Genomic DNA, 26,994 nt, shown 5'->3' with positions numbered 1-26,994 from the left:
TAATGACTGTCCTTAATGAGAAAAATGGTAATTGTGAGAAAACGAAACCCACTCAAACTAGATTAAATAGAGAAAGACTGACTATAGTGTATAAGAGGAAACCTCAGAGACATTCAAAGACAGGAAACAAAGCATGATGACGTGAGCTGACTGGAAATGAAACTGGAGGTGGTTTGGGGAAGCCAGACTCTGAAGACATGACCGCTCTCATCTGCTTTTCTCACCACTTCCCTCCAGCCTCAATCAAGCAGTCATCTCCCTGTCTCTCCCCTTTTCCTTCCTCCCCTCACTCTCCACTCCTTCTCTCCAATGGCTTGCTTTCCTTTGACATGATCTAACGTGGTCTGACTCCACTGATCTTTCAGTGAAGCTCCTGGCATCCTCTCCCTAAAGTTCCTGCACCTCAGTTTAAGTTCTAAAGACAGAGTCTGATTATTCATTGGTCATTCAGTGAATTTGCTCCTGTTTGGATGATGGTGGGAATGGCCCCAAACTGGGGGGCAGTACAGGGAGGGTGGGGAAGAACTGAGGGCTTTGTCTTGAAAGACAGGCTGCCTCTCCTAGCTGTGAGCAGTGCAAAGGAAGTTGAGTGTGTGTATCAGGTATGTACTGACATTGTCTGTTGGACGTATATGTGGACATTACCTATTGATAATGCCATGGGACATGCCACCCCAGAAGGCAGTGGCTTAAAGCTGCAGGCATGTATCGAGCTCAGGAGGATGTGGCTTGGCTGGACAGTTCTCCTGGTCTTGGCTGGGCTCGGTCACATGCCAGGGACTCAGCTGGCTGTCAGCTGATCCCGAAGAGCCTGAGCACCAATGACAGAAGTGACTGGAATCAGAGGCCCATGTGCTTAATCCTCCAGCAGGCTAGCTCGGGCATGTTCCTCATGGTTATGCCTGGGGTGGAAGAGTGGAAACAGAAACACTCAAGGGTTTTTTCTAGGTTCTGTATGGATCACATTTGCTAACATCCCATTGGCCAAAGACATTCACATGGCCAAACTCAGAATCAAGGGGCAAAGAAATAGTTTCTACCTGCTTAGTGAGAGAAACTGTCAAAGGAGCTTGACTGGCGGGGAGGATAGAAATTGGAGCTAGTAATGCAGTCGATCCAGCGTGTCATGGCAACAAACTCACGGACGTGTGAAACAGGCTACATCCTGCCCTAGCAAGACTTGCACAGAATCTTTCTAATACTAGTTCCTGATCCCAAAGAATGAATTACCAAGGAAGCCTCTCAAATAACGGTTAAAAAAAAAAAAAATGACAATTTTGTCTCCACATAAACTACACGTTTAGAATAGGAAGACCAGAGGGGTGCCTGGGTGGCACAGCGGTTAAGCTTCTGCCTTCGGCTCAGGGCATGATCCCGGCGTTCTGGGATCGAGCCCCACATCAGGCTCCTCCGCTATGAGCCTGCTTCTTCCTCTCCCACTCCCTGGTGTGTTCCCTCTCTAGCTGGCTGTCTCTATCTCTGTCGAATAAATAAATAAAAAAACCTTTAAAAAAAAAAAAAAAGAATAGGAAGACCAGAGAACCAAGACAACAGAGGGAATTGAATTTCTCCCCCGTAATGCATGCCCCACCCCCACCCACAACACACACGACCTACCTAGGCTTATGACATCCTGCTCTCTAATTCACTGGATGAAAAAATGAGGTGTATTCAGTTTAATAGTGCTTTTTAAGTAGCTCAAGGCTGAACATGTGTGCAAACAGCAAGTAGACCAGAAGCCCTGAAGAGTCAAAGGCTTTGTCATTGGTGCCCCCCACTCCCCCATGGGGGCTGGGTTCCATGTCATGCAGTGGGGGCTAATTATTTGATTGCTTTTGTGCCAGGAGTGGAAAAAAATAAGGCTTCTACAAGTGAGCTAGAGTTAGCTCCAGGGACAGATGATCCAGTCTGAGAGTTATTGTGGTCTTTTGCTCCTCGTCACAGAAACACAGAGTCATAGAATAACAGGGCTAGATGGGCTTGGAAATCGTCTAGTCCAGCATTTTTTCAGTCGTTAGTCACATAAACCATTCATGGTTTTGTAAAAATGTGTTCTATTCTTTAATGGTTTTAGAGAAATTGGCTTCTTTTTCAACCCTAAATTATTTTTGAAAATGTATTGTCATAGCCATAAGTTGAAAAATCAGTATGATTTGATAGAAATAGAAGATAACCATAAAATAAACAGAATGACAAGCACGTTATTATGAAATTCTGTCCAGTTGTTTGAGCCTTCAGCCTGCCCAATTTTCTCCTAACAAGGGAGTTTAGCAAACATGAAGAAAGTGTTAATGAAATATTATCCTCAAACTGACGTATTCTCTCTGATGGAGTCAGGGAGATCAAAAGGGATTTGAAAAGGTCATCAGTTTCTCACTATCCAGTTCAGTGTTATTTAGTGCCCTGTCCCTGTATTCTAAATCGTCTTGGACTTTTGAGTTGTGTGTGTCCCATGCTGTAGGGAATAGCAATGGGCCTGGTCCTTCCATTGACAACTAGAGAAACTGAGGCCTCCTCTCACTCCTTCCTGACGGTTACCTTTGTGTCAAGTCCCTACTGCTTTGCCTCTTACCTAGCTGTTTGGCTAGGGGAAGGGAAAAGAAATGAACCACAGAAGAAGTCAAAGGCAGAGCTGGCAGATGGTGCTTTTGACTCTACAATGTTGGAGCTTCCCTGGTCTTCCTCTTACGCCTGCTCTTCCCGTCCTCCGTTACTAGAAGACATCAATGGTAGCCCTATTGAAAGAAATAGAAAGTGCCCCACACTTCTATAAAGAAAACTCCCATCTGGCTCCACCACCACCTAAGACGTTTAGATCAGGGACCTTCTAGAAGGTTGTAACCATACGAAGTGAGGCATCTCCGGTTGTCTTGCCAAAAAAAAAAATTAAAAAAGCGTTGTGTGAGAAAAGAGCAAAGCCATCTAAATCTAATTCACCCCTGGAGTAAGCTATAGGAGCTGCGCTAATGGAATTCTAAATCCTCTGGCAAACTGTATGGATTTTCAAAAGGAGGTGGAGAAATCCTCTTTGTCCTGTTATCTTCTCAGGATGGATTTTTAGTTGAAAATCCTTTCTTTAAAAAAAAAGATAGGATAAATGTAGTCATACACTCAGCTAAGCTCTTTATTCCATTGCCTGTGATCTGGAATAAGGTTTTGAGACATTTCTTCAGACAGGAGGGGAAGGGACAATCTTGGAGAAATATCCTTCTTCGTCATATTTTTAAGGACGACGCTGATTATATCAAACACTGCTTAGTGTTTCATTTTAAATTTCTGTTACTCTTTGGGGAAAAGGTAGTGTGTGCATTTAAAAAAAATTTTCTTTCCCCATATAGGATGAAATCAAAAGGGCATGCATCTTTGCAACGTGGATCCCTACGTCTGATACCTATAATGTGAAACAAATTTCTTTCTTCACTCTCTGAATTTGTCACCTCATCTGAACAGCTCAGGCTATTTCATGTTGATGGAAACAAGAAAAATTCAGATGTCTATCAGCTTGTGTCCACATTTGTTTATAATAGAAAAACTCCCCTCAACCCCTTGTTGGCCCTTTCTTCAGAGGCACAGTGGGAACTTTGTAGTCAAGAAGGCTTGCATGGACCTCCTGACTCTGTTCTTTCTGTCTCTGAGATTCTGACAGGAATCCTAAAGCTTTCTCAGTTCTTCGTCTGTAAAATGGGGATAAGAATACCTATTGTGTCAGAATATTGTCATGATTAAAATAAGGCGATATAAATAAAGCTCATAGCACAGGGCCCGAATGTAAGCATGCACTAGGTGGTCACCACTATTATTATGTATTCCTACCTTGGAAAGGCTGCATGAGATAAATCAGAGTACTTACAGGCTCTGAGGTCAGAGAGAAGACAAGATGCACTTCTTCATTCATCACTGTAACTCCAGTCCCAGTTCCACTGGCACATAGCAAGAACTCACTATTTTTTGGATGAATGTTTGAATGTTCTGGCATTATCCCTTATCAGCCGTGTGATCTTGGGTAAGGCATGTCACCCTTTGTGAAGTGCCCAGAGCAGAGGCTGGCACATGCTATTCTTTCCCCACATGTATACTCCCAGTCTCCACTCTTCTTCACTTTTGAGAATCCCAGATAAAGAACTGAGATTAGCATTTCCTGGGGAAGATGACAAGGGAGACTTTATTCAAGGGGGTGGGGAGCTACTACAATGGAGTTTTGTGATAGGAGAGGGAGATCAGGCCCAACTCTGAATGCACCCAGGGAAACTGAAAATCTATGGGTAGGTCAGTGGATGGAAAATCCGGACGAGGAAATACCAGGGTAAGAGGGTTCTGGCCCTACCGGCCAAACAGGCTTCTTGGAGAGGGCAGGCCAGGGTGGTCCAGACACCGGCTGGGGGATGGTAGAAGATGAGAAAACGGGCCAGATATTGATGGTGATGAGTTATTAAGGGTGGGAATTCTGGCTAAAATGACTTAGCAGGATTCTTGCTGAAACTGACAATGAAGAGACAAACGTGGAAGCACAGAAGTCCAGCCCTAGCTGAAAAAGAGCCCAGGGGAGCCTGAGCAGAGCTTAAGCAGACAGAGGGTCTCTGTCAATACCGACCCCAGTCCTGGCTGGAAGGGAGCAGAAAGTGAGATGGGGTGGGTTCCAGAAAGCTCAAGAAAGCTAAGTGAATATTGAAAACTGAACAGGATGCACCCGGCTGGAGCAGGGGAGTGGGAGCAAGGTTTCAGAGGGGCCTTCTGGAAGCAGAAGAAGCATGACTGAAAATCAGGAAGTAAGAGAGAGCATGACATTTCTAGGAACCGCAAGAGACTCAGTCCAGTTTGTGCGCTGAGGGAGGGGTAGGAAGTGGTAGGAGATGGCACTGGGCCAGCCACCCTCAGACTCCAGACTTCATCCTGAAGCACATGGAGGCCTCCATCCCTGGGTTTTCCTTCCAAGGGAGTGAATGATCAGCCTCTTCCAGAGGACTCTCTTGGATGGTTTTAGTGCCCCAACTGCCAATGACAACGATGCCGGCTGTTGGAACACACCTGGCTCCAACACGCAATCGCCTTGTAGGCTGAGATCCAAGGAAGCTTCTTTTCTGTCCATAAAAAACAGGGTCTTAGTGTCCTGATATTATTAAACCCTCTTAGGCTAAGAACATGCATTTTTGGACTTGAGAGCATGTCAAAAATCACATAAGCTTGCCAGCCTAAGTCTAGCTCAGTGGACTCTCCTGAGTGGCACCTGGGAAGTTGTAAAAGAAATATCCTTGCCTGGGATACCCTCAGAGATTCGGATTCAGTTGCCTGGTGGGGGCGGGGGGACCGGTTATTGGCAGATTTTAAAGCTCCCCAGTGCAGCCAGGGTTGAGAATCACGATGGAGTGCACTGCAGAGCAACGTTAGCTCTTAAGAAGGGAATGGACCTCCCTTGCCAGATACTCCAGCCGAGATTCTGGGCCAACATTGCAAACCTTCCTGGCAGACCTTCAAAAGCTTCCTGTGGCGACAGCAGAGCCCACAGCATGCCCCACCCCGTTTGTACAGACAGGCCACCTTCTAAAGCCAGCCTAAGGCAGCTGGAGATGGAGAGCGACCTCACCTCTCCCTGCTCACCTGGGGGCATGATCTCACCCCTGGGCCATGTTGTCTGTGCAGCACTAAGGAGCTCTGTCAAGGATTTGCTTTTCCCCTGAATTTACCTGGAAACTCCAAGCAGGCCTCATTAGCACATTACTCTCGCTCCCCCAGTCCCACACATCACCTTCCTCCTCACCCCCACCTCCAGAACTTTTTTTTTTTCCCACTTGCCCATGTATTCAGTGCAGTTGGGTTTTGTGCCCTGGGCCCTTGAAAAGCACATTTTTGGGATGGAAATGCTACCGGAAGAAAGCAGGTAACTAAGGGCTCCAGGGTCCCGGCTCATCACCTCTCATTGGCCTCCCGGGGAAGTGCCATCCATCAGGGGCACCGAGCAACAAGCCCTCCACGAACTTCCCAAGGCGCTGCCCTGTTTTATGCCTTCCACGCTGAGACAGCAGATCATTAGCTCGGAGCCCCTGGGTTGTTTCCCGCAGCAATTAACTGCTGCCCTGGTGTTCATTCCAATCAATACCCCTCTGCCACTGCCCTTACAGCTGGCGGCAGGCCGGGCCTCCCCAGCACATTTTGGAAGTAACTTGTTGGGGCAGTGAGAATCTGCATCCCCGGCCACTCCCCAGGAAAGCCCTCGCCAGGCTTCCTCGTGACAGCAAGTATCCTTCACTCTGTGTTGGGGGCAAGGGACAGGGTGAGCAAGCAGGGGTCCCAACACCTCTTTCGTGTCCCTTGACAACTCGGGGGACAGGCCGAACCAGCTCCCCTCTGGTATCCCTTGGGATATTCACAAAGCTTTCATTTTCCTATTTTGGCTTTTTAAAATTCTTTTTTTTTTTTTCTGTTTGTTTTGAAATGGCTTTTTCCTCCATCTAAAAAAACCTCTCTCATTCAAATCAGTCCTTTTTTTTTTTTTATTTTAAATCACAGAGCCACAGTTTCTCATTTCTTGCCTCTATTGTTTCCTTCAGCTCCCTGTGGACAGAATGAGACCCGGGAGGATGGCAAAATAATCCAGTTGCCTCCCTGCAAGACGGGAGCCTGGATTGTGCCGGCCATCATGGCCTGCTACCTTTTAGTGGCGAACATCCTGCTGGTCAACCTGCTCATCGCTGTCTTTAAGTAAGTGGGTCCTTCCTCCGAGGACTTGGGATGGAGTGGAGGGCCGGAGGAGGGCAGGCTCCGGTGCTGCAGGAAGGAGTGGAGTTTCTCACTTCATTCTCTCTCATCTCTATTTCAGCAATACATTCTTTGAGGTAAAATCAATATCCAACCAAGTGTGGAAGTTTCAGAGGTATCAGCTTATCATGACCTTCCATGAAAGGCCCGTTCTGCCCCCGCCTCTGATCATCTTTAGCCACATGACCATGATATTCCAGCATCTGTGTTGCCGATGGAGAAAACACGAGAGCGACCCAGATGAGAGGGACTACGGCCTGAGTAAGCTTTGGGTGACAGCCCTGGGCCACCACAAAGCAGGAAATCCCACGACCTCCTGCAGGCAGTCACGTAGGACCCCATGCCCACCTGGTTCCTCCGGCATCCTGCAGACTGCTAACAGCTCTGAACACTTGGGAGGGTCCGGGAGGGTGCGCTTCAGCGGGAAACAGTGCTGAAAAGACACGAGAACCCGAAATGGAGCATTCTTAGCCTCATATCTTTCTTGGTGAATAAAACCAGTCCTCCAGCAGAGCTGTTTTAGCACCTTCACGGGTTCTAAACTTCATACTGTCCAGAGGTCCCACCACAAAATATATGCACCATATTAATGTGCTCCCAATGCTATGTTATATATACTGCAGGCATCATTTCCTGGGTTGAGTTGGGTTGCAGGTGACTAAGTTTGATTTTCCATAATCATTTCTGGACCTATCATTTTTTTTTTAGGTCTTAAACATTCCCCAAGCCTTAGGAGTTATGCCTGCATGACCTCATGAGGAAACCAGCCCCGCTCTCTATTAGGCAAAGGAAAAACAGAAAACACTCTACCATCCACCTTCTACCAGTGTTTCTAAAAGGAGGTTCTGTTGGCATTGGGGTAGAATAATTCTTCAATGTGTGGGATTGTCCCACACATTGCAGAAGATTTAGCACGTCCCGCCTCCACACATTGAATACCAATAACTCCTGCAGGTCCCTAAATGTCCCTTAGTACCCCACCCACAGTTAAGAACCACTGGGAATCCAGCCCCATACAAGCAAGCTCCTGTGGTTTCTCGAAGTGTGTCAAATAGACCGCCTATGCTAAATCTACCAAACCAGGACCTCTGGGGTTGTGGCCCAGGAGGTACCTCTCGGTGATCACTGATGCCCTAGAGCTTAAACCAAAGCCACTTCCTCAACTGCTTCTTGAAGTCTGAAGGTTTTAACAACTTTCCTGACAAAACAATGCCCAACTTCGTTCTGTACATTAAACCTAGAGAGCTGAAGAGGGCCAGGAATTCCAGAATTCATTATTGCCACCAGAAACACAAATCTGGGCAAATAGAAAGCTTAGAGGGAAAAGGGTTCAAATTTCCACTGGGCTCTTTCTACAGTGTCTCAAGTTATGAATTACTCTACCTGAGATTAACAGAAAACCAAACTAACAGCAACACAAATCAATAAAGTTTTATTTTTCTCATGTAACAAAAAGTGAAGAGGTAAGAGCCCAGAGCTCAGCAAATGGCTCCCGGAAGTCAAAGACCCCGAGTCCTGTTTTTAGACTCTGCTATTCTTATTGCCCTGTCTTGTGGTAGCAAAATAGCTGCTGTCCTCCCAGTCATCACATTCGTCTTCAAGGCAGGAAGAGGAGGGAAGGTGAGAAAATAGAGAGAGAAGCAGCTACCTCTGAATATTATCAGGAAAGCAGAACCTCGTCCTGACACACCACCCCTCCCTGCAGCAGAGTTCTTTCTGTGGAGCCAAACTGGGTCTTGGGGTTGCTGCCAACTTCAGAGGAGGCTGGAGATGTGTGGATGTGGCTTTCCAGCCTCAGCTGTGGGTGTTTGCCACACTCCACAAACCAGAAGTGGAGCTTTTGAGTAACCTTCTTTTTCTTTGGTTTAGCTCCTTTCTCAGCCTTACAATGTGTATAATTCTAACCAGTCCCTGCAGTAAACCAGGTACGCTCAGAACGTCAGGGCTCCATAGTGAGTCTAACGCACAGGAGGAGAGGGTGAGAGAGGTTGCCCGACTGGATTTGGATTTAGCCTGAGACTCAGTAAAGAATCTCAGCCCCTTTTCTTAACGCTGATTAAATGAGCAATGTCATTAGGCCCACAGATCAGACGCCATTGCTTATTCTTCCTGTCTTACTCACTTTTTTCCACAGAACTGTTCATAACTGATGATGAGCTCAAAAAAGTACACGATTTCGAAGAGCAGTGCATAGAGGAGTATTTCAGAGAAAAGGATGATCGATTCAACTCCTCTAATGATGAGAGGATACGGGTGACTTCAGAAAGGTATGTTCCATGGGCACAAGCCCCTCGCAAGGATGTTTCGTGTCGTGGTATGCTTTGTCGATAATTTTTGTTTGCACTGCCCCCCAAAACAGAGATCCCCTTGTGTTTATTGTTATTGTCCAAGCTTATGAGAGAATGGAACATCGTCTGATGTGTCTACAGACCAAAATCCCATACTTAGAGATCCTGGACCTCTCCAGGAGGCAGTAGCACCCACTCTCCTGGACACTAGATTGTTGAGTCTAGGACAGGGCAAGTCTTGCTGGCTCAGACCAGAAATTGGAACATTCCAGCCCAGACACCAACCAAGAGAGACCCAGCCCAATGCAAGGGTCTCCAGCAGGTTGGTGTTTCATGTAGATCTCTAGGCATCTTTTCAGCAGGAGTAGAAGAGTCCTGGTATCTGGTTTATATAGGTATTCAGTGCCTTCTGAATCAACAGCAGCGAGAGACTTGTGAATTAGTTACAATAATGGATGAGGGGTTTTTTTCAAAATTATTTTGTTTTATTCCTTTTATAAAACAAGAGAGAAGCAGATTCTTCTACCCAGTGCTGATATACTTTTAGATCTCACGGGCCAAATAGTTTTGTGGACCAGTAAGACTATAAGAAAAAAAGAAATCCCAAAATACAAAGAAGAGAATCCTGGAAATGTAATAAATCTAGCTTAATCCAAAGGAATTTACATTTTCTGATTTTTCTCATTTTGCTGTAGACTAGTAAAAACTTCATTCTGGGCTGGCACGTTCAAAACCCAGCATCTGGAAACCACTATGGTTTCCACTTGGTAAAGAAAGTGCAGAGTATTATAAAGCATTGGTGTAACTTCAGATTGTAAGCATTTGTGATATGAAGATGGTACTATTAAAAATAGTGGGAAAAGACATTATATTGATGACTTCAGTTGATATGATTTAGACTTCTAAGATATGAGTCAGTGACCTCGAGTTTTCAATAAATGACATTTTATCTGCTTACCCACTTTGTACACTCTCTAGTGGCTCTGTAGAATTTACATAAATGGCATTCTTCTGTCCCTGGCTCTTCATTTCTTTAAAGAATGCAGTCTAGATAAGCAGGTATATACACACATGCCATTGAGCGATTGTATCCATTGGTACTCGGCCAATATTAACAAAGTTTAAAGCCGTGCACAAATTTTATGCACATCTGTCATTGCACAATAGAGCATTCTAGGACGATATGTTGTGAAGCAATTTTCTGGCAAACAGAGGAAGGAGCTGTAAATCTAAAAATCTCTCATTCTGAGGCCTCGAAAAAGCTAGTTATTAATGGACATATAGCCATGTGGTTTCCAGAAAATTGTGCCACGTGGACACATTGCCTATTGCTCAAACATATTTCCAGAGCATATGTATAAGAGATTTTGAATTGCTTTTTGACCTCAAAAAGCTACAGACCTGGCAGCAAAGAAAGGTAGGGGGAAGGAGAGTTAAGATGCAAGGAAGCCTTCACCTCTCTGGGGACCTAGAATGAGAGGTACAGACACCAGCGCCTGTGAACTTGTTGTGACCATGTCACCAATTCCTTGGAACTGGATGGAAACAGGAAGGAACTATATATAGCACCTTCACCTGAGCCTCTTACCCCACACCTGCAAACACTTGCAGGAGACGCCTTCCCCAAGACCCTCTTCCTCTCGGGGTGGTTACAGAGCCCCACCCTCAAGGACGAAGACCGAGGTGAACAATTCCCAGAAATTCAGGACAGATCATAGGCACCCCCTTCATGTGTCTTGGGCATTAGCTGGCTTCCTGGAGGAACAGGGGCCTGGAGGACCGGGACAAGCTCACGACCAAGCCTCATGCAGAGACGTGAATCTAAGCCCAGGTCTCATCCTGCTTCTGTTGCTTCTGTCTGTGTTTGTTTGGGGTTTGATTTTTATTGGTGGTGGTGGTGGTATTGGTTTGTTTTGCATTTGCAAGTATACCAAAAAATAAATGTTTAAACACTAGAATTGCACTCTGCACAACAGAAACACTGCAGGGTGCATGAGGGAACAAAGATCAACTAAGGAAATAGAGGATCCATATTACCCATCTCATGCACTCTCTAGGACATATCCTTTCTGAGTGGAGTGGCAGGTGCAATCGCCCGTCCTATTTATATCCAACAGATAGATAGGTAATAGATAATAGATAATAAATGATAGATAATGATAGATAATACATATACACACATTTGGATAGGTATATATGTTTAATTTACATAATTAACTATACACATAGTGTATAGGGTATTATATAATTCTCCCTTCATGTTAGCCCCAATACAGAGATGTGAGATCAGAAAAATTGAGAGCTGAGTGCACTCTGCTAAAAGACTTGGGAAGAGGGTTTTTTTACATAGCGAGCCCCACACTCCTCTCCCTGCCACTGCCTATAAAATATAACTTATTTATAGAAGTTTTACTTGCATAAATCTTTTTAGAAATACAAAGATACTTCCATAATTGTCAACTTAATTGCATCATTCCTAAGTCATATTTTTGCACAGAAATGGTACATAAAGAGGGCAATACAATATTCAGGAGATCATTAACACTTCATAGGAATCGATTCTGAAAAATCCTTCTTTTTCCCATTTTATATATATATACACACACATATATATGTATACACACACATACATACATACACACACGTATTTTATATGTACGTGTATATATTTATCTTATTCATTTTATCTCGTTGGCTTGATCAGCATACCTGCTATGTCTTCAACACAACTCACCAGATGCCCACCAGCACAGATCAGGTGAACCAAGACAGAACCAAGACATTGGCATGACTCCAAAAATACCTTCCATGACAGCACTGGCCCCTGTCCTACCACCTCTCCTTTGGCTAATAACCAGCCAGGTATCCACGTTTCTTCCCTCAGCTCAGTGTGTCAGCCTCCCTGCTAAAATCACTTTGTACTCCATCACAAGCATGCATCTGCGTCACTGTATTGGTCTAGATGATCAAGACAAGATGAATATTGTGTCCAGAGTCTCCTGTTATTGAGCCCTATCTTTTAAAGTACTCAAAAGGTACCATCTCCTTAACTACATACCGCTAAGTTATTCCATAATGCTGTCTAGAATTTATGTCAAACGCATATAATTCCTAGAATTCAGGAACTTTTAATGTCAGAAAAACATTTTCCTATCTCCAGTCTCCTGGCATTTCTTTTTTATTTCCCATTGGTTCTTTTTTTCTTTTTTTTTTAAGATTTTGTTTATTTATTTGACAGACAGACAGCGAGAGAGGGAACACAAGCAGGGGGAGTGGGAGAGGAAGAAGCAGGCTCCTAGCGGAGGAGCCCGATGTGGGGCTCGATCCCAGAACACCGGGATCACACCCTGAGACGAAGGCAGACGCTCAACGACTGAGCCACCCAGGCGCCCCTATTTCCCATTGGTTCTTAAGGGTTGCCTGCATTTTCTGGTGATCACAGCTGGAAGTTCTTTTCTGGTCTCTTTAACTCATTTAAAGCAGCGTTTGTAAACTGGTGGCTCGTGGGCAACATCTGCCCACAGAGGTTTGTTGGGTTAGGCTTGCAGTGATTGTTAAAATCCATTCTGGGGGCGCCTGGGTGGCGCAGTCGTTAAGCGTCTGCCTTCGGCTCAGGGCGTGATCCCGGCGTTCTGGGATCGAGCCCCACATCAGGCTTCTCCACTGGGAGCCTGCTTCTTCCTCTCCCACTCCCCCTGCTTGTGTTCCCTCTCTCGCTGGCTGTCTCTCTCTCTGTCAAATAAATAAATAAAATCTTTTTTTAAAAAAATCCATTCTGAATGCCTCTGGCCTGGGCATGCCTTCTGGTGCCACAGAATCCCTGCTTCCGTCCTCTTAGGCTTCCCTGCTTCACCTACTTACTCCATCTGCACTCCCCATAGGCATTTAGCTCTTAGACCCCTGACTTACAGCTTCCAGATCATCTTCCCCATCACTCCACCTGTCAAGTTCCACTTGCCAGAAGAAGTTGCAGTTTGAATTTTCTTCTCTCCAGGAACAATTTAAGCGAAGTAACATATGCATTGTTTCTAGCATTGCTTATCTAACATTATCTTTCCTGAGCCAAAGGGCTTTGTGCCCTTTTTGCTCTTCACCTAGATCCAAAAAAAGGAATAGTCATGTGACTATTAATAGTGTATTCAACTTCTAATTTTCATAACAAAGGGAGACAAGAATAACTTAGGATCTATGAGACTCATAAGTAATCAAAAACCAGTAAAAGCCAAAAAGGATGAGCTTCACCCCCCCCCCAACCGTATCTTTTTCTAGTGCTGATCTTTGGTATCTCTGCTGATTGAGTTGGATTTAAATTGCACTCCCTTTTTCTTCCCAGGATGACGAGAAGGATGACTGGCCCAAAGGGAAGGGAAGGTGACCCCAAGGGACTTCAATAATTCACAAATTAGGTGTCAGTCTGTGGATAAGCAAGAGTTTGCGTTATTTGTTCTGCATCATTGCCTTTCATTTGAAAACCTGTGTCAGCATACCCTCTCCCCCCACGAGAGGCCCTTTGATTGGTTCATGGGATACAGGATTGTGTTTACCTTCATCCTGTAGCCACCCTACTGCTAGCAGTCCGGGGAGTATTTTTTTTTATTTTTTATTTGAATTCAACTTAATTAACTTATAGTGTATTATTAGTTTCGGCAGTAGAATTTAGCGATTCATCAGTTGCATACAATACCCAGTGCTCATTCCATCAAGAGCCCTCCTTAATGCCCATCCCCCATTTAGCTCATCCCCCCACCCACCTCCCCTCCAGCAACCCTCAGTTTGTTCCCCACAGTTAAGAGTCTCATGATTTGCCTCCCTCTTTGTTTTCATCTTATTTTATTTGAGATTTAAAACAGGCATGGCCGGGCACCTGGGTAGCTCAGTTGGTTAAGCATCTGCCTTCAGCTGAGGTCATGATCCCACGGTCCTGGGACTGAGTCCCGCATTGGGCTCCTTGCCCAGTAGAGCGCCTGCTTTTCCCTGTCCCTCTGCCGCTTCCCCTGCTTGTACTCTCTCTCTCTCTATTAAATAAATAAACAAATAAATCTTTTAAAAAAATTAAAAATAAATAAAACAGGCATGGCCTGCCAATCCTTGTTTTTCTTTTACTGCATTTCCTTTAACCACATTTTGAGGTTGTCAGAAAAGAAAATTTGTAGAAAATAACAGTTCTTAAGGAATTGCATATTGAAACTGACATTTTCTTTGTCATTAGAATCTTCTTGTGAATGCCCATTTCCTCATCGTATTGGCCATTAGAGGCTGGCTGTCTTCTTCACTGGGCTTTTCACCAGCCCATTGAGTGCCCTCTGGTGGGGTCCCGGCTGTCACTTTCTTGGGTGTCCAGGGGCAGGAGACATCTCTCATCCTCCCAGGACCCAGTTGTATCCCTCTTGTGCTTGCCTCCTAAGTAACGCTGAGTAAGCCCTGCGAAGCCTAGAGATGCAAAAAAGGGAAAGAAAAATAGAGTGTTCTTCCCACATGGCGTCTTCCTTTCCATGGTCCCTCTTCTTTTCCTTACGTAGTGACTTCCTGTATCTCTCTTCTTGAGACTTCCTGTTGATCTATAAATTCTTACCATTCTTTCCTCCATTTTATCTCCTGAGGGGTTTGACCAGAGTCAGCAACCAGTGACTACAATCGTGACCCAAAACTCTCGGCTTGTCCCTCACACCTATTTTTATCAGTGACGCACACCCACGTACAATTGCTTCTCAAAAAAATGTTTTAAGATTAAGGGAGGCACTCTGTTTATGGAACAAACATATGTAAATTTGATTCCAGGATCTTTTCTTCTTTTGTAACTCCTGTGTTAAACGTCGACAGTTCTATAGTTCTATTCATGACCTAAATGATCATACAGTTTGGTGGCTAAACACATCCAGAAATCCGGGAGAAGACGGATGAAACAGTACCCCCGCACTCCCAAGTCTGGCATTTCAAAACACCTCAGAGCCCGCAGGAGAGCCCGCTGAGGAGAGATTCGGTGAAGAATAGCTCCGTGGGCCTCTGCTAGCTGTCTTCCCCAACACCTCCAACTCTTCCATTCCCTGGGGCCATGCTCCTTTCCTTTGCTCTTGAAGTTCCCCCTGGGTACCTCCTTGTTTTCCTTGAAAACCCTCTTCTTCCTTGCACCCCCTCTCTGTTCTTGCCATCCCGCTGGGCTCCTTAGTTTCTGTCTTTACTATCCACGACCGACCGTTCTAACTCTTCCATTGCCTCACGGTGCCTCAGCTGTGCCTCTCATCTGCTACTTTTCTCTGCAGTGTTGGATCCTGGGTGAAGGCAGGTGGGATGCAGGGAGGCGGCCCCCCACAGAGCAGGGAGGTACTTTGTAGTGCTCAGACCTGTGATCACAGCAGTTATGCTGAAAGAGCATCTTCATCTCTTCCCATACCAACCTTGTACGTACCAGGCTCCAGGAAAGGAGGCAGAGGGAGAAGGAAAACCATCCTGCCTTTTTTGACTCTGCCAACACTGAACAACTAGGAGGACCCAGTACCTAGAGCATCCAAAATGGAAAGTCTCATTCTACAAAAATGTGTCTTCCCTGCTTCTGACTTTAATGAGGACATATTTTACCCACTTACCTAAAGCTTATTGCATTGCAAAAAATGAAATTGCAGGACTTGCCAAACCAAACTGCGCAGGCTAGATGGTGACAAAGTGAGTCGTGAGTCTCTAAGACACACAAATTTATTATTGTAACTAGTTTGTTTCTCAAGCTATGTTTATACCACAAAATGAACGGAAACAGGAAAGTTGTATTTTCCTTCTGAATCAGCTGCGTTAGCTGGGTGAAGAGCATTGGGTTTGCCAGATGCAAAACTGCTCCATTTACAGGTCTTTTAGGAGTCCACCTGGGCGTGGTGGCAGAATGCTCCCGGCCCCTGGGAATTGTGGGGTAGGTTCTGGAGCGTCTGGAGGATGTCTCCAAGGCAGGGCTCAGGAGGACAGTCCAGAACCTTGGGCTGGGTGAAGGGAACCTAGAGGGCTGTTGCTGATAGAGGCAGGAATGTGGCCCAAGGCCAGAGAATCACACACACACCCACTCTGGCCAGAAGAGCCAGTTTTTGTTTTTGTTTTTTAAAGCCTACAGGTCTGGGGTGCTTGGGCGGGGGGGCCTCAGTCTGTTAAGTGTCTGCCTTCAATGGGGAGCCTGCTTCTCCCTCTGCCTCTGCTCTGCTCCTGCGCGCTCTCTCTCTCTCAGTCTCTCTCTCAAATAAATAAATAAAATCTTAAAAAAAAAAAAAAAGACCTTCAGGTCCTCTGAGAGGGAAACTGGGGGGCCCAGCCCCAATTCCCACCATTGCTTGTAAAGCACATTCTGTACTCCCCCCCACACACACACACACGCCTGCATGTTTCTTTGGAGGGTCAGCAGTCACGGGACTTACTGTGCGCAGTAGGAGTATTGGGCAAGTATCTTTATCTTTAGCCTTTCCAGAAAAGTTGTGAACGGATCTCATTCAGCATCTCCAAAAGATTTGCCTTGGGGCATTTCACAGTGAAAGTTGGAGGTCAGAGCACAGCTTGGCTCTGGTTTCCCTTTCCCAGTCGAGTGAAAACTATGGCACAATTTTATTTTAAATATGTGGGCTCTGTCTTTGTACATAAATGTCCAGGCAGCCTATTAGACTGTTGAAATCAAGTTCATAACCACAATTGTCTCAGTGAACCGTTAGTGGCACCTGGCAGCATGGAAATGGAAAAAGGAATATGAGACACGCCGTTGAGAATTTCCAGTGGGGAGGGTGAAGACATCTAGAAATAACTGTAATATAAGGCATCTGTGACCAGCAATCCAGAGACACACAGAAAGAGAGAGAGAGGAGTAGGAGAATTTACTTATTGATACACACTCCAGGGTTTACCACAAATTACTTTATGTAATATTGGTTAAATTCTTTGATGTTTGCTTTTCCTTTATTAACGGAAGGCTTGAGTTAAATTAGATCAACTCCAGGTGCCTCAGTGACAGGACTGTATTAATTCCTTTGGAGGAGCAAAATTTTAAAAAGATACTGTGAATGGCAACAACAAAAATAGGTTATTATATAAATGCAAAATAGGGGCGCCTGAGTGGCTCAGACAGTTAAGAGTCTGCCTTCCACTCAGGTCATGATCCCAGGGTCCTGGGATCAGCCTGGCTTCCTGTTCCCTGCTCAGTGGGGCGTCTGCTCCCCCCTCTGCTCTCGCTCTCTAGCTCTCTCTCTCTGTCAAATAAATATATAAATAAATAAACTCTTTTTTAAAAATAAGAAAATAAAAAAAAAAACCCGCAAAATAAAAATAACCCCAGTCCATACTCCAAGTCTTCGGTGGACACCACGACGAGAAGAGCTGCCTTCTAAAATTCCATTGTGCGGTTCTGAGTAAAGTCATCAAAATCCAACATTCTCATTTTGGTGGTGACTGATTAAGCCGACGCCCTAATACTTGGTTAGTTCATTAAACCCTGCCGCAAGTCACAGCCAAGTCATGAGGTGCTTTGGCCCCACTCCACTTCAATAAGAACTTCTCAACTTTGGTGTTTATTGGGATTGTGCCTTAAATTTTACTGAGCGGAAAGGGGTTTGGTGGCTAAATACCACTGGATTAGATCATCTCTAAGGCCTCTTCCAGCTCGAAACGATTTAGATTCTCCAGAGAGGAGCCTGGCCTTGAGTGACCCTCATTCTGTTTCTCGCCCAGGGTGGAGAACATGTCCATGCGGCTAGAGGAAGTCAACGAGAGAGAGCACTGCATGAAGGCCTCGCTGCAGACCGTGGACATCCGGCTGGCGCAGCTCGAGGACCTCATTGGGCGCATGGCCGCGGCCCTGGAGCGCCTGACGGGTCTGGAGCGGGCCGAGTCCAACAAGATCCGCTCCCGGACCTCCTCGGACTGCACGGACGCCGCCTACATCGTGCGTCAGGGCAGCTTCAACAGCCAGGAGGGCAACACCTTCAAGCTCCAGGAGAGTCTAGACCCTGCAGGTGAGGAGACCATGTCCCCAACTTCTCCAACCCTAATGCCCCGTATGAGAAGCCATTCCTTCTATTCTGTCAATATGAAAGACAAAGGTGGTATAGAAAAGTTGGAAAGTCTTTTTAAAGAAAGGTCCCTGAGCCTACACCGGGCTACTAGTTCCCACTCTGTAGCAAAAGAATCCAAAGCTCCTGCAGCCCCTGCAAACACCTTGGCCATTGTTCCTGACTCCAGAAGACCGTCTTCGTGTATAGACATCTATGTCTCGGCCATGGATGAACTCCACTGTGATATAGACCCTCTGGACAATTCCATGAACATCCTTGGGCTGGGTGAGCCCACCTTTTCGGCTCCAGCACCTTCCACAGCTCCTTCGAGTAGTGCCTATGCAACTCTTGCACCCACAGACAGACCTCCAAGCCGGAGCATTGACTTTGAGGACATCACCTCCATGGACACTAGATCTTTTTCTTCAGACTATACCCACCTCCCAGAATGCCAGAACCCCTGGGACACTGACCCTCCCATGTACCAGAGCATCGAGCGTTCCAAAAGTAGCCGCTACCTAGCCACCACGCCCTTTCTTCTAGAAGAGGCCCCCATCGTGAAATCTCATAGCTTTATGTTTTCTCCTTCGAGGAGCTACTATGCCAACTTTGGGGTGCCCATGAAAACAGCAGAATACACAAGTATTACAGACTGTATTGACACAAGGTGTGTCAATGCCCCTCAAGCGATTGCTGACAGGGCCACCTTCCCTGGCGGTCTTGGAGGCAAAGTGGAGGATTCATCCTGCTGCCATCCCGAACGAGAAGCAGAACTGAGTCACCCCAGCTCTGACAGTGAGGAGAATGAGGCCAAAGGCCGGAGAGCCACCATCACCGTACCCTCCCAGGAGGGTGATAACTCAGACAGAACCCTGTCCAACAACATCGCGGTTCCCAAGATAGAGCGTGCCAACAGCTACTCGGCAGAGGAGCCAAGTGCGCCATATGCACACACCAGGAAGAGCTTCTCCATCAGTGACAAACTCGACAGGCAGCGGAACACAGCAAGCCTGCGAAATCCCTTCCAGAGGAGTAAGTCCTCCAAGCCGGAGGGACGAGGGGACAGCCTGTCCATGAGGAGACTGTCCAGAATGTCCGCCTTCCACAGCTTTGAAAGCAAGCACAACTAAACCTTAATAAGCATTGCAGGAGGCTCAAGAATCCAGCCCTAAACTTCTCCCCGAACGCCACCTGTTCCCCTTCCTTGAAACTGACCTGCTTTATTCTTAGCTGAGCAAAACAAGCAATGCCTTGGGAGGTGTTAACTCAAAGGTGACTTCTGGGCCACCGATCAAGAAAGCACTTGGTCTAGCCCAGTGCCAAACACGGGGGCTTTAAGTCGTGTTCACACTTGATGGGTAGGGAGGGAAAAGAGGGAGAAGAAGGGTTGAGGTGAATGTGTATGTCTAGTGACTTCAGAAAGCCATGAGCTCTGGGAACGAAGGGGCTTCGAGCACTCTCCATGCCAGGAGGCATCTTTCCATTTCTGACCATTGTCAAGAGTTTTAGGAGACAGGGCTAAATTGCGAAATAAGATAAAAATAAAGTAGCCAGCATACAAATGAGATATTCTAAACTTCAATTCTGTTTTCTTTTCACATTGGCTCCATCACTGGTGACTGATGAAGAGCATCCTTTTTATTCAGTATAAGCCGGCAGCAAGCAGTTCTACCTAACGTCCCACATCCTTCTCATGCCAACACTTCTGTAATTGATCATTATAAAGAAAAAACAAGGTAACAGTCATAGTTCACCTGTCTCTTATATATTCACTTCTGGTGCCACAACTGTTTATCTTTTTGGAAGAAAATAAAGGGAAAAGAAATGCCTTTTTGTATTGCAGTCGAAGTGAAAGAAGAATTGAGGCTAAAAACAAGTGTCAAGTGGTTTATGATATACAGTGGGCATTCAGGTGTAGTCGAGCAAGCTCAGGATGAATGTAATTACATAGTTTTATATTTTTTAATTTATTTTGTATCTCACCTATCATCAATGAAGTCACTCACTGAATATGTGATAGTGAACTAAAAGAAAAAAAAATAGTGGGCAGAACTCACCTAAAATTGCCATGTGCTATACTGCTGTATTCCCACCATCTGTGTCATGTGTCATGCTGCCGTGCGATTGTCATCATTTGCATGACTCCACCATGTCTTCTGAACATCTCCAAGATGTACCTGCAAGTTCTTCACACCACTCATCACATGACCATTTTGTATCTGAAGATCTGATCACATGTGGATATTTTCATACCTAGAGTTTTGCCGTTTAATCTGAGCTCAGCATAAATTTAATTGGAGTTTTTCAAGGGCTGGTATCTTTTTTATGGAAATGTCCCAAAGTACTTTTTAAGGAAGTTTCAAATCATAAATAACCTTAGAATTGACTGGGAATTTGGTATCAACCCAAAGCCATCATTTGCAGGCATACCATGACTATTTTTCTTATATACAGAGCTATAAAAATGATATAGTACACTCAAGTAGAAAGCAGATAAACCACGTCAAGACTTCTATAGTATATGCTGCTTATATACGTATATATGCATTCACACGGAGACGTGTTTATATATAGTATATAAACAGGCATATAGAGCTTTCTTAAGAGGCTTGGACTTTTCTATTACCTTGAGATATAACCAAGATTTTTTAATATCCAAGGAGTTCCATTGAAAGAGTTCATTCTGTTATGTTGGATTTTGACAGATGTTGAAATTATGTTTTGTTTTGTTTTGTTTTGTTTTTTAAATCCCTATGACCTTAACTCTTCTTGTACCAAACTAAAGTTGCCAAAATGACTGGCTACCTGCCCTCTGCTTCTTTTCTGTCCGGAAACACTTGCTGTGATGACATCTTATTTAGTCTGGTTTCTCCTGCACAAAGTGGTTACACCAAGTACACTCTGAATTAGACATGCAATTCTAAACTGGATAGTATTACGGACTCTTTAGTACAGACGTACACTACTAGGTCAGAATCTGGATTGGAAGGGGGATAAAGAAATACCCTCAGATCTTCCAATTCCTACTTGTGTCACTGATTTTCAAAAGAATAAAAATCTATGAGGAAAATGACCTAATGTTCTTGGCCCCCAAAATAATATGTGATTCTCCTGTTGAGTTGTCATTGTGAGCTCCAAATTTTCTCATTATGTGAAATCAAGTAAATACGTGGGCAAAAACTCTAGCCTTTAAGGTGTTTGTTTTTTTTTTTTTTTAAACCCCTCTGAGCAAGCCTTTTGGGTATAGAAATAGTTACGAGCCCACATATAAAGAATTAAAGATTTACTTTTCACTCTTTGGTACCTGGGTGAATCGGACACGAGCAACCAGACTCCCTCGTGCATAATTGCTCTAGAAATGCTTACATTTTTATTGAGCCCCACATTGGCTGTTTCCCTTTCAGCAGACATGCGTTTAGTCTGAGAATAAATCAGTTGCCCTTAAACTTCCTTGAGTCCTGAATCTCAGTGAGAATCTGACGAAAGCTCTGGTCCCTCTCCCCAGAAAAAAAATGTACATACATGGAGAGTTGCAATATAACTTGAAAGGGTCCATGTACCCCTGGTTCCATGTTGCTTGTTAACGAGGAAGAGGAACCATGTTTGTTCATAATCAATACAGTTGTAATAGGCACTTTACATTTGAGACCATTTCTCTGTGATTCTCAGGAAGGCCAAGTCTCAGCACCAGAGTTGGAACCAAGATTTTATTCTTTTCGTCCCTTAAATTATATTTTGCTAGTTTGATGTACTGGTAGCCTAATGTTTGATGATTTAAAAAGCCAGAAGGCTCTCTGAGTGAGTCCGTGGAGGAATCCAAGAAGGAGGTGAAACCATTACTCTTTGGCCACAGAGCAGGACATTACGGCACCTCTAGGGCCCCATTCTAGACCAGACGGAAAGTGAGGGAAAGAAATTATGTGCACAAGTGTTTCCATTCATCATGATTTCTGGAGAGAACAGAACAGGACCACGGAAACACAGTACTTACCAGTCCTGACCTTGTGACTGCCTGGTTCTTTTGTTGTACAGGAAAACGAAGCTCTTACAGCTTTCGTGAAGTGTGCAAAACATATAAGCCAAATTTAAATGACTTTAAACGTAAGCTGTTAATTCTCATGAGCCATTTCTTTCCTGTGCACATACATGTGCATTCTGTTTCAACCCATTTCTTCCCATTGCTGGGTTCTCTGCTCCCCGATATGGCATTGATTCCGTGGCCTTGTACAGTCAGCTTGTGTTCGGCTCGTTTATTCCATCCCACCCCTGATCAAGGGGACGTTAATTACCTGTCTCTGTGAATTAAGCAGCTCATGAGCAGCACACTGTTGAGGAACATAAATAATGTCAGAGAGAGCTCACAGGAGTAATAGCTTTGGTTTCATCATCTGCTTCCGAGGTGCCAATTTTTACATGCTACCATACGTAATGATTTGTTCCAAGTCGCTTGTTCCTTTTGAAAAAAAAAATTAAGAGTGTTTTATGAAAATGGCCGTGGAAATTCCCTGATTGACCCACATACTTATGGTTAGAAACTTCCTCCTCGATGGATTTGAATGAGGAGCTGGAAAACTTGGGCACAATTGTCATGGCTAGTTCGTATATTTCTCTAAGCCAGAAGGCGTATTAGCAGGCAGAATACAGCACTTTACCAGAACTGGCTTTCCTTTTAAGTCTAAGCTTCCAGGTGTAGGATATATATTTAGCACTTTGAAAGTTCCCCTTTAAAAAAAAAAAAAAATATATATATATATATATAAGAATAATCCAATGGGAAAAGTGTACTTGTAAAAACACACAGTGTGTTTCTTCCGAATGTTTCAAATGTATTCTAAAAGATGGTTTCTATAGATAATATCATGGTAGATAACTGGATAGTACATTAATTTGACTTTCTGAGGCTATACAGTCTAATCTTCCCGAATGTTCGGGCTGTTTAACTTCTGTCTTGGTAATCAATGTTATCCAGTCATCCATCATGCTCTATCTATAGACTGTACCATTGGGTGTGTCGAGCAATGCTGTATTATAAAACACATGTACACATATATGTAACCCACGTTTCACCCAGCCTAGTTGTAGCATGTGGTTGTGTTAATGAACGTTACAGCACAGCTTTATAATCATTGACCGATCTGTAACATTCAATAAAGAAGCACATGTTGCAAGGATTAACTATGTTCCCAACTCCATGTTATTCAACATCCTCGCAAAGTGAGCACTTTTGTTCCCGATCTGCTTTACGGTCTTCACAATCCTCTAGCCCACGAGGACATACTTGTCTAAGCCGATGTACGTCCTCTAACCAGCCCCGTGAGCCGTGGTAGGCAAGTTGTGTTTTGTGAAAGACGAACTGGCACGTAATGCGAAAGACTCTCTGACAAACGAACTTAAGATAATATTTTAAACTCCAGTTGAGTTAGCCGTTTGTTTACATCTGCTAACCCCCTGCAGAAGCCGTGTACAGTATTTTATAAATATGTTCATTCAGTAACTCTGATACGTGTGTCTAGATAAAGTGATGCTAGTGTATAGGTGGGTGTATGTGTTCTCGATACTGCATTATGACTCACTGTTCTTTAACAAGAGCAATGTAACTTAAACGAAGTAACCCCTCTCCAAACCCAGTCTTAATTTTGTGGCACAAAATGCATGCACTGCTTTATGCGTCTCTTTTGACTTTTTAAAGGCACTTAACGTTTGACTGTTGCCTGCTGTAACACTTAACCCGGCTGGGGATTCGCTCACGCCGTTGGGCTTCTTACAGTTGGGGATTATGTTCGATTTTTAAAAATTAAAAACAAAAAAGTAACCAAGGGTTTTTTTTTAATCTTTTTTTAAGCTCCGAACAACTAATATGAAATAAAGTATTAACCACAGGGTGTATAGCTAGGGGACCCAGAGATGGCTGGCCAACACCCGTGCAGGTGTTGGTACATCTGTGATGAAGGAAAGACACGTTTCTGATTCTTTAGGGCCACTGGGTGCAAAATTGTGAAACCAGAGAGGAGAGTGAGAAGTCCATTCGGACAGTGCAGAAAGCCACAGATCATTATGAATGAGTGGCCCAGTGATGCACGTGACCTCCCTCCTACCTAGTGGCTTTTCCTCCTTGTGTGTGAGCCTGGTCTGGGGGAGGGGGAGGGGTGGGTCACTGGGGGTCTAATCAAGAACTGGGTGACTCTGAAGAGCTTGCCCTTTAAAGAAATTACCATGTCATTATCAGAAACCATTCAACATCTGGAAAAGAGAGGAGCCACTTTGCACGGTCTTGTAAATGACTGCTCTTCAAATGGGGAGAGAAAACTTCTCTCAGCCTGTGCTTGCCTAAGCTTTCTCTTCCCTTTCCATGTCAAACATTCTCTTTCCCCAGATCACAGTCAACCAAAGCCGGGCTTCGTTCTGATTTAAGGAAAACAAGACTTTTTTTCTTTTCTTTTCTTTTTTAATTGACTCAAGAAGGTCATTTTGTTACCTTTTCTCGGATGAGTTCCTTGCACTGGTCGCTGCTAATGAAATCAAGACACGACGATTTCTATATGTCTGTCTAAGAAAAGATTTCGGTGGCCATGTAATCCACCTGGCAGTTAGAGTGAGGCAAATTTTCCCTTCCCTAACTTCCTTCATCCGCCAGCCCCCTTAAGCCTCCAGTCCCTTGCCTGTTTGCACAGTTTATGTGCTGGAAAGTGAAAAGGGCACATATGGCCACAAGTCCGGGGGCTATCTGCAGTGCATCGGTCGGTACCAACCTTGACCCAGGCCTTCCTCAGGAACAGGCAGGCTGCCCAGAGCATTGGGTCACAGAGGGAAATTCAGCTTCACACCGGATGTGCAGCCTTCTTCTCCCCCTTAACTTTCTTCCTTTCTCTTAGCCCAGCACAACATGCTTTTTGCCAGAGCCACAGACCCTTGGTCCTATGACCTCAGTACCCCATGGAGCCTGGCACAGCAAGCTGAAACAGTGGCTTCTTGGAAGGTCAAGCTTTCAGACTTTGTCCACCCCTCATCTGCCCACTAACAAGGCTCCCCCCACCCCCTGTACTCTACTCCCTACCCCTAACTCAGCTGGTGTTTGTGTTGGCCCCATCCAATTCTCTGCTTGTCTGAACCCCAAAAGAGTCCCTCATGTCTTCATCCCAACTCCCACGTATCATCAGAACCAGCCATCTGCATCTAGATGGTGGGGCTGCAAACTCAAGTACCTGCAGGGGCTGAAGCCAGGACACAAATGTGCCCATTGGACTGGGGAAAGACAACAGGAAGATGTAGGGTTCGTAGGGCATGAGAGAACACGTGTCCCACGTCACAAACATTCACATTCCGATTTGTAAATACTTTGCTAGCCAAACAAACACGTCTGCCAGCAGCATTCAGTCCCAATGGCAATAGTTTGGGACCTCTGATTTAGGGCCAACCGGGATCATGTTCTTGATCTTGATACTTGGTGTACACAAGAAATACACCAAGAACTGAGGTGGGGGCGGAGAGGAACTCACCCTATTCAGGGTTACTCCTGTTCTCCCGAATGAGAGATGCATGTGTATTTGCTAGCTGCCTCTTTCTGGACCCAAACACGGGATCTTTGTGAGGGAGATTCAGAAGAGTACCATAGCATTGTATCAAGGCTTATCTGCTTCTTGTCACTACAGCGTCTAACTTGAGTTTATATTGCTGTTCCTGCTGTGCAAAACAGTACACACGGTATACTGTACTCATAGACATTTCATAATCTAGAATTTAGACTCTCATTTGTAAACATTCTAACCATAGTTTATAATGGGGGAAATTATTCAAATATCATTTTTAAATGAATTCCTATAAATATGACAATTTTGAAATTGGGTTTGTTAAATATATATACATCTTTTCCTTCTTTGTGTATGGATAGACCGCGGTTGGCATATCTATCGACATTATAAATATATATAAATCCTTAGAGGAATTGTTCTTTTTTAAAGGTCTATTATTGGATTCACAATGCACTTTGAGCTTGTTTGTTTAGATACATAATTCGAAGCAGAAGTTGGCAGATACCATGGGAAAAACTTTCTGAAATTTCTGTAACAAATGTTTTGCAATAAAAAAAAAAAAAAACCTCAGTAGTTTAAAACATGACTTGGGTTTCCTTGTGCATTTATTTGCCATCACTTGATCTCCACCATCTTCCTGCCAAGAGCAGTTGGGGTACACAGAGATAATTGCCTAGGGCCACCTAAGCTAACTTATAGAGCAGAAGTTGCAAACTGGTAGCCTGTGGAAAGGGCTACCCCGGGATGTGCCTAAAGAACAGGGAGGGTTTAATAAGACACAAGGAGGACACTCCAATAAGGGGAACACCGATTTGATGAGCCTTCAAATGTTACAGTGCTTCGTCCTGGCTAGAACTTCCAGACAGCTCCATGAACCTTCAGCATCAACCCCAGTTTTGTGAATGAGGCTTTGTTCCAACTAGTCTCTTCATCTGTACCTTTCCTGTTGGCTCTGTCTACTCAATTTTTTGAAAGTGGAATGGCTGGCATAGGAATTTATCTCTTTATAAATATGCACATTTATGTAACACATACAGTCTTCAACCGCGTGCCCTCAGATTTCCTGGAAAATCGGGTCCACCTCCCTTTGCCACCAAAATCTCAGATTTGAAGCAGCATAGAGCTTCCTTGAAGGAGATATTGATGAAGGTTGAAGAAGATTAATTCTCTAGGGCTAAATTTAAAAGTTAATTTAGATTTAAAAATAATTTGTCATTACTTGTTGACATTACCCTATTGGATTAAAAGTCAGAACGTGGCTTGTTGTATGTAGACCTAGATTACACATCCTTATTGGTGGAAAGTTCTCAGGAATTACTTCTTTTTTACCTCTCCTGATCTCTGGTTGTTAACTTGGCCTCTGCCCAACATTCGCCACACTACTTCCTTATGGTTTCAGTCATCTCTCAGAAG

General features: G+C 44.6%; 1 protein-coding gene across 3 annotated transcripts in view; it reads left to right on the top strand.

Annotated features, from left to right (window-relative positions):
- Positions 1–26,165, top strand: part of TRPM3 (transient receptor potential cation channel subfamily M member 3) — a 262,509-nt gene extending 236,344 nt beyond the window's left edge. For 2 of the 3 annotated variants that reach the window (XM_057305538.1, XM_057305537.1), the window contains 4 exons: positions 6,546–6,696; positions 6,815–7,014; positions 8,888–9,020; positions 17,730–26,165. In XM_057305538.1, coding sequence (XP_057161521.1) covers positions 6,546–6,696; positions 6,815–7,014; positions 8,888–9,020; positions 17,730–19,182 — 1,937 coding nt within the window. In that variant the 3' untranslated portion in view covers positions 19,183–26,165. The remainder of the gene's footprint in view (positions 1–6,545; positions 6,697–6,814; positions 7,015–8,887; positions 9,021–17,729) is intronic. The other variant, XM_057305539.1, reaches the window with a different exon arrangement.
- The last annotated feature ends 829 nt before the right edge of the window (positions 26,166–26,994 follow it).

Source organism: Ursus arctos, unplaced genomic scaffold, assembly GCF_023065955.2.
Source record: "Ursus arctos isolate Adak ecotype North America unplaced genomic scaffold, UrsArc2.0 scaffold_33, whole genome shotgun sequence".
NCBI lineage: Eukaryota > Metazoa > Chordata > Mammalia > Carnivora > Ursidae > Ursus > Ursus arctos.
The sequence above is the reverse complement of the archived record's forward strand: the minus strand, read 5'-3'. Positions and strand labels throughout refer to the sequence as shown.